A 6296-nucleotide genomic window follows, 5' to 3' on the forward strand; every position below is an offset into this window, starting at 1 on the left:
CCACACACATTTGTCTGACATCTGTAGTTACATAACAAATGAATAATTTACCTATTAACCATATTATCATGACATAAAATATGATACAATCTTATAGATGTAACTACCCAGCAGTGTAACTATTAGCTTCTCCTTGACCACATGCAAATTATTAAAAGGCTGCTTGCATGTTAATGGTCATGTTAATCATTTTGCTGCATAAAAAGTACTTTTACTTGTGGTACTTTGACTTAGCCTAAGTAACATTATGAATGCCAGATTGAGTATATTTTTTTGAAAGATTATTTTTTGGACATTTTAGGCCTTTATTTCCACAGGACAGATGAAACTTGCATTACAGTATTTCTTTTGAATTGGTATTGTTGTGAAGTCTTCCACCACCACCACTACCACCCATAAGAAAGCAGCAGCTGTTGACACAAAGTTGCCATCTTGTGGAGGAAAGGTGTCAAACGTCTGCCCAAATCTCTGGGAAGTCACATCCGACTAAACCTACACTGGTGCTATAAACTTGCACTGTAAATACCTAGATTGAAATCACAGCCTAAGTGAGGTTGTAGCCATCTGTTTATTCAGATGGATGTCAACCATGTGGCTGAGACTTAATCGTATAGTCCTCTCCTATTATTCTACAACGGAGTTAGTTCAATGTAGTTTGAAGCAAGTATGCCATAGCCTTTGTTTGAGGTGCTCATAATCCACCAATCACCGCATTAATGTCGAAAAGGATACTATGATGCAGTTTTCGTCCCTTTCCAACGTTTCTTGAATTGCGACGGATTGATCCATAGTGAAGACTTGTGTGACAACTTCTGCCCCCACGCTTCACAAACGAAACTACCCGGAGGAGTTTGAGTAACTCAAGTTATCCCACTGCTTTCAAAGTGCACCGCAGGAGAAGAGACACTTCAGGCGCCTTGTGTAATCCAACATTATATACTACTTTTCGACCCAGATGTTTTCCTCTTCTTTTTTCCTCCGTTGCTGGCCCGACCCAGTCTGCCACGCACTGATTCCTGGATCACCCTGTGCACCCGTGGTGACGTCACACCTGGGCTGTCATCATCTCAGTTTGGTTTGGATTAGGCCTCAGGCTTTTGATCCAAAGAGGATTAGTCCTACAATAGAGCCCTATCCCAATTCATACAAAGGTATATCAAAGCTTTCGAGGATGAACCATCAGGACAATTAGGTTTAACACTTTTGTGATACATTTGTAGGGTCAGGGTCACATACATTCATTCAGTTAAAAAATAAATATCATATTGCTATTCTGGGTCAGTTTTGTTGTACAGTAATGAACAGTTTTCTATTTGCAAATAGAAAAAAAAAGTTGCAAATAGAAAAAAACAACAACTATACTACATTTTACCAAAAGCACAATTGGCCTATGCACATACTATCCAAACCGATTTACTCTGACTTGATCTGATATCCAATATTTGGGAGTTTAAAAAATCTGATGATGATATATAGTGATAAAAAGAAAGAAATCAACAAGTAAAATAAACAACAACAATCTTGACACAGTAAAAATAAAAAAAGAGTAGTGAGTGGGTCATTTTATAAAATAAAAATCCAATTGTAAGTGCTCTGCCAAAGACAAACTATATGTACTGGTCGCTGACACTTTCTACCCATTGGCTCACTGATACCAATATGACTGCAGTAATTTAGACTTGCCTGGACGATTTATCATTTTAGCTCTAGCACAGGAGTACCACTATCCAATATTCTGCAGAGTGGCCCCAAACTTGTTCTTACTGAACTGTAGGAACAACATTTGTCTTTGAGTATGAGAACTGTTTCAAATCAGGTTAAAAGGTATTCATGTCCTTTGGGCTTCTTATATAAAAGTGCCAATACAATAATGTAAGAAATACTCCCTTACAAGTAAAGACCCTGCAGTTGAATTTAATGTAAAACTAGAAGTATTCTCAGTAAAATGTTTCTTCTGTCTGACTGCTAAAAGCTCATACACATGTGAAATGTGACAGGGGGCACCAACTAGACACTGCTTTTTTTGTATAAAAGGATCACAAGCTAGGACAACAGCAGTGTATTGTATTTGGTGAGCTTATTTTAATTTAAAATCCTATTTTTAGAAACCAGCAACTGCTGAAATGTAGTGAATTAGAAGTAAAACAACATGGAGATACTCAGGTAAAGTAAAAATTGTACTTAACAGATATAGCCTTCTTAATTACTTTCCACCACAGTTCTCTGGAAGCTAGACTTTCTGGAAAATGTGAAGAATCATTTACATAACCACTTTATTCAGTTAGCCAAAGGTTGAAGGAAAATGGACATAACCAAAAAAGATGAACAAAATTAACAATAAAATAATCCTGCTGGAATTTTGTAGAACATGCAGGTGCTATGAGCCACTAGAAATGTCCACCCTTTCACCCCACTCAAATGTGTGACTTTATCAAAATATGATTCCCTGACATATTGTTTATTAGATTCAGCACACAAAACTAGAATAAATTGTTTGTTGTTAAAGTCTGATTTCATTTAACATTTACATGACATCATATACCTTAAAATATACTTTGTAAACCACACAATATAGACATCCAATTCACGATTCACAAAAATATTATACAAAAAGTAGCTTAAAGTACTAAATTGCACATTTCCTTATAATAACATCTACAGCAATGATTCAGCGAACCTTCACAACACTCTGTAACAGCTCAATATTTGGGTTTCATAAAGTGCATGTAAAGTCATAGCTGCATCACTCTCACAATGGCTCGAGATGACAGGGATAGGTTGTGGGAATAAGACATTTATAACCATGTTAACATTAAATGTTGTGTTTATGCTCACCAACTCATGCCAAAATTAAAATGTGTCTTCATTCCATTTAAAGTGGCAAAGCAATTGTTGTTGGCTTTTTTAAGGTAAGCTATTAAAATTAAATAAGTTCTTAAAGCTTCACTAAGAACAAAGTTTCTGTAATATATAATTTTGGGAAATATAAAGGTAGTTGACACCTGAATTGTGAAGACTGAGTTGCTTGTGGCCTGTTTTGCCTTGATTCCCAAAGTTGATTTTCATTTAGAAATACTGTTCAGACATTTTTCATTGGTCTTGAAACAGAGATAAAACGTGATTGGGAAACTTTAATAAAACAAGAAACAAAGTCAGCATTGTAATTTAGACTTTACATAATTCCATGCATTCGTACATTACAAACGCAAATGAATATCAGTGAGATAAATGAAGTGGTGTTATCCTCTGTACTGCTAAGCTTATTGTAATGGAGGGACTGCAAGTTACACAAAGCTCTGATTACCTAATGACCTGCACAGCAGCTGAGCACGCTCAGTCACTCACTGCAGCAAAGTGATGGCGAGCAGGCAAATTAAGGAAGCAATCCATTCTTTGTGAAGATGAGGACCTCTTGTGGCGAAATTGGGGACATTCAGCATACCATTCAACATGAGGCAGGAAGCTGAAGTGGTGGCGTTGCAGCACTCCAGAAGACATGGAGGCACTGTGGAGGTCTTGCATGGGGTTTGGCCAGAACAGTTAGTGCAACCTGCTGTCCACTGGAAACTGGAATCTTTGGTTTCCTTTTTCAGCTGCAAAGACAATAGTGAGTGAGAAAGAAAAGTGCAGGGCCTACAGAACAAGTGGCTGAAAGTCTAAATATGAGATTTGGAAATGTTTGTTTTCTGTCCATTCATTGTTATAAACACTGAGCATGTTTTATATGTAGTAACACATTTATATCTTATATAGACAATCTGAGACAACTTGAAGGTAAGTTGTGACTTTCATACAGTATCTCATTTACATTTACAAATTCTTTTTTCGAAAAAAAAGTTTTAAAACTTTGAATTATTAATACTTTCCATGACTTACAGGCGTTCATAGACTTTTGACCAAAAAACACAACTTTTGGGATAAAATCTCTTTGAGCAATGTAAATAAAGGCTATTTCTTTATTGTTCTTTATTTTTCATTAGTTTTTCTGCAGTAGTTGTCTGTATAAATAGAGAACGTTGTGAAGATTATTTTACAACTCTAAGGTGTTTTATAACAATTTTAATTTTTTCAGTTTTATAACAGATAAACAATGCTTTTCTTATATTTTGGGTCCCTTTCTACATTGTTAAAATTACAAATTTGTTAAGGCAGTCTTTGTTTGTGCTGAAAAAAAACCCCCAATGCATATGGGGCATGGACAATTTTGCTAAAATGCTAAACAAAGAAAAAAATAAATATATAGAAAGCCAGCAGAAATGTACCAAAAGTAACTTGGACTCCAGAGTGTTTCACATTTCAACCTTTAACATAGTAATATGGTATTTAACGTTGCTAGAGCTGTTCTCACCTGACAGTGGGGCTGTGAGGCAGAGCAAATTTGGACTTCTTGGAATTTTGTGTAGCAATCTGTGCCAATACATACACCTGAACGGCATTTCTTTCCCTGGAAAAACAACACAGAAGAAAGGATGATACTAATCTCACATCACACCTGACTTACAATGTTTGACAAACTCGTATATAGTTAGTAATAAGGACAATGATAATAACCACTGGGAATTGGTTAAAGGTCAAAATTGTAAATACATGTTTTTAGTCAGAAAGACAATTTGTGGCTTTGTCCTTACATTGTTTTCTGTTGTTTGCGGACTGGTGGCAGTCATTGTAGTGGCTGGGGTGGGTGTTGTTGTCGTGGTTGCAATTACTATAATTATGGATATGTGGATCAGAGTAAAATATTAAAGAAATTGCAAACTTATGACTTAAAGTGCACACTTTTATGACTCATGAGATAACATGTAACATTTTGTAAGGACAGTGTGAATATGATTGAAAGTCATGAGTCATGAAATGAGGATGCATACCTGTGGTTGTCATCATCATCATCATAGAAGCAAAACTGCTATTGAGGCAGCCAGTCGAATTGCAGCAACTCATGGAGCAGTTGGTCTGAGAGGTGTTGACGCAACTATTAGCACAGGAGGCGCTGCAGCTAACAGTGTAGCACATGTCCATCTGTCTGATCAGCTGACACATGGCAGAATGACACGTTAGAAGACACATTTTAATCGCCTTTGCCGTTTTCTTTCTGTAAATGTTATGGATCATATAGCAAAATATAATACCATACGGAGTTGCATTATATAAAGAGTAAAAGTGTTAAGTGTATAACAAAAGGATTATTAGCATTTACTTGTTGTAGTTATTAAGAGATACCACTCTTTTGAATGCTCAGCTGCTTCAATGGATTACTAGGTTACACTTTACTTGAAGTTTTCTTCATGACAGTGACATGACTTTGTCATGAACGTGTCATAAAACATTATAAACAAGTCATGAACGGTTATGACATAACACTTTTTTGTCATTCAGTTTTGTAATGGCAAATTGTGGTTATTGTTAAGGTTAAGGTTCATATGTCATGATTATGTCATTACAGTGTCCTGTGAGTGTCATGTGTTTGTGACACTGTCCCTTATGTAGAAAACTTCAAGTAAAGTCTTACCAATTACTAATACAGAACATTTGCATATTTCGATGGATGACCATGCATAGGTTGTGATGCAGTTGAGGACATTTGATTATAATTAGTTGATTATATAAAATAGTTGTGTTAGATAGTTCAAGAGGTTTTGGCTGTCATTTGCTTCCCTACCTGACAAAAGTCACCAGCAGCACAACGAGTGGCATTCTGACTGTTGTACATTGTGTAGCAGTCTGAGTAGTTACATGTGAATGAAGGACATTGTATCTGTGTTTGAGTGAGATAAAAGGCACATGATGAAGATGAGAGACTTAAGGGAAACATGCAAATACAGAATTACACTTCTCTCTTGTAAGGTGGACTTGCCATGCTCATTGAAGTAGGACTTACCATAGTGGTTCCGTTCATGCTACCTGTAGCAAAATGATGGGTGTCACAATCAAAGATAGAAGATAGAAAGACAAAGAAATAAAAGTAAAGTAGTTTTCTAATTTTTTAAATGGAAAAATAAAGCTTGGAAGATAACAACATATTATTTAGTGAAATCAAACATACCACTGGAGTTTGATGACAGACTGGTGGACATCAGTGAGGTCATGGAAGAGTTTGAAGTCATGGAGAAAGTTGAACTAGTCCCACCGGTGGCCTTGGCGGTGCTGGACTGCATCATGGTTACTGTAGAGGAGGCAGAAGGTTTTCCTGAAATTGTATCACTGATTACGTTGGTTGTGGGTGCGGGTGACTGGGTGGTAGTGTTTAATACTGAACCTCCAGAGGTGGTAGTAGTTGCCGGGGACTGAGTGGTAGTGGT

General features: G+C 36.5%; 2 protein-coding genes across 2 annotated transcripts in view; both read right to left on the reverse strand.

Annotated features, from left to right (window-relative positions):
- inpp5b (inositol polyphosphate-5-phosphatase B) overlaps positions 1-1016 on the reverse strand; it is a 25868-nt gene extending 24852 nt beyond the window's left edge. Inside the window, exon 1 of the mRNA XM_032519015.1 lies at positions 733-1016. Within this exon, the coding sequence (XP_032374906.1) occupies positions 733-789 (57 nt within the window). The 5' untranslated portion in view covers positions 790-1016. The remainder of the gene's footprint in view (positions 1-732) is intronic.
- Positions 1017-2429: 1413 nt separating this feature from the next.
- The window catches only part of LOC116691739 (mucin-5AC), an 8887-nt gene continuing 5020 nt past the window's right edge, over positions 2430-6296 (reverse strand). Inside the window, exons 4-10 of the mRNA XM_032519604.1 lie at positions 6041-6184; positions 5876-5898; positions 5657-5752; positions 4866-5028; positions 4629-4705; positions 4349-4444; positions 2430-3593 (exon numbers count right to left, since the gene is read on the reverse strand). Coding sequence (XP_032375495.1) covers positions 3342-3593; positions 4349-4444; positions 4629-4705; positions 4866-5028; positions 5657-5752; positions 5876-5898; positions 6041-6184 — 851 coding nt within the window. The 3' untranslated portion in view covers positions 2430-3341. The remainder of the gene's footprint in view (positions 3594-4348; positions 4445-4628; positions 4706-4865; positions 5029-5656; positions 5753-5875; positions 5899-6040; positions 6185-6296) is intronic.

The sequence above is a fragment of the Etheostoma spectabile genome, chromosome 6 (assembly GCF_008692095.1).
Source record: "Etheostoma spectabile isolate EspeVRDwgs_2016 chromosome 6, UIUC_Espe_1.0, whole genome shotgun sequence".
Taxonomy (NCBI): domain Eukaryota; kingdom Metazoa; phylum Chordata; class Actinopteri; order Perciformes; family Percidae; genus Etheostoma; species Etheostoma spectabile.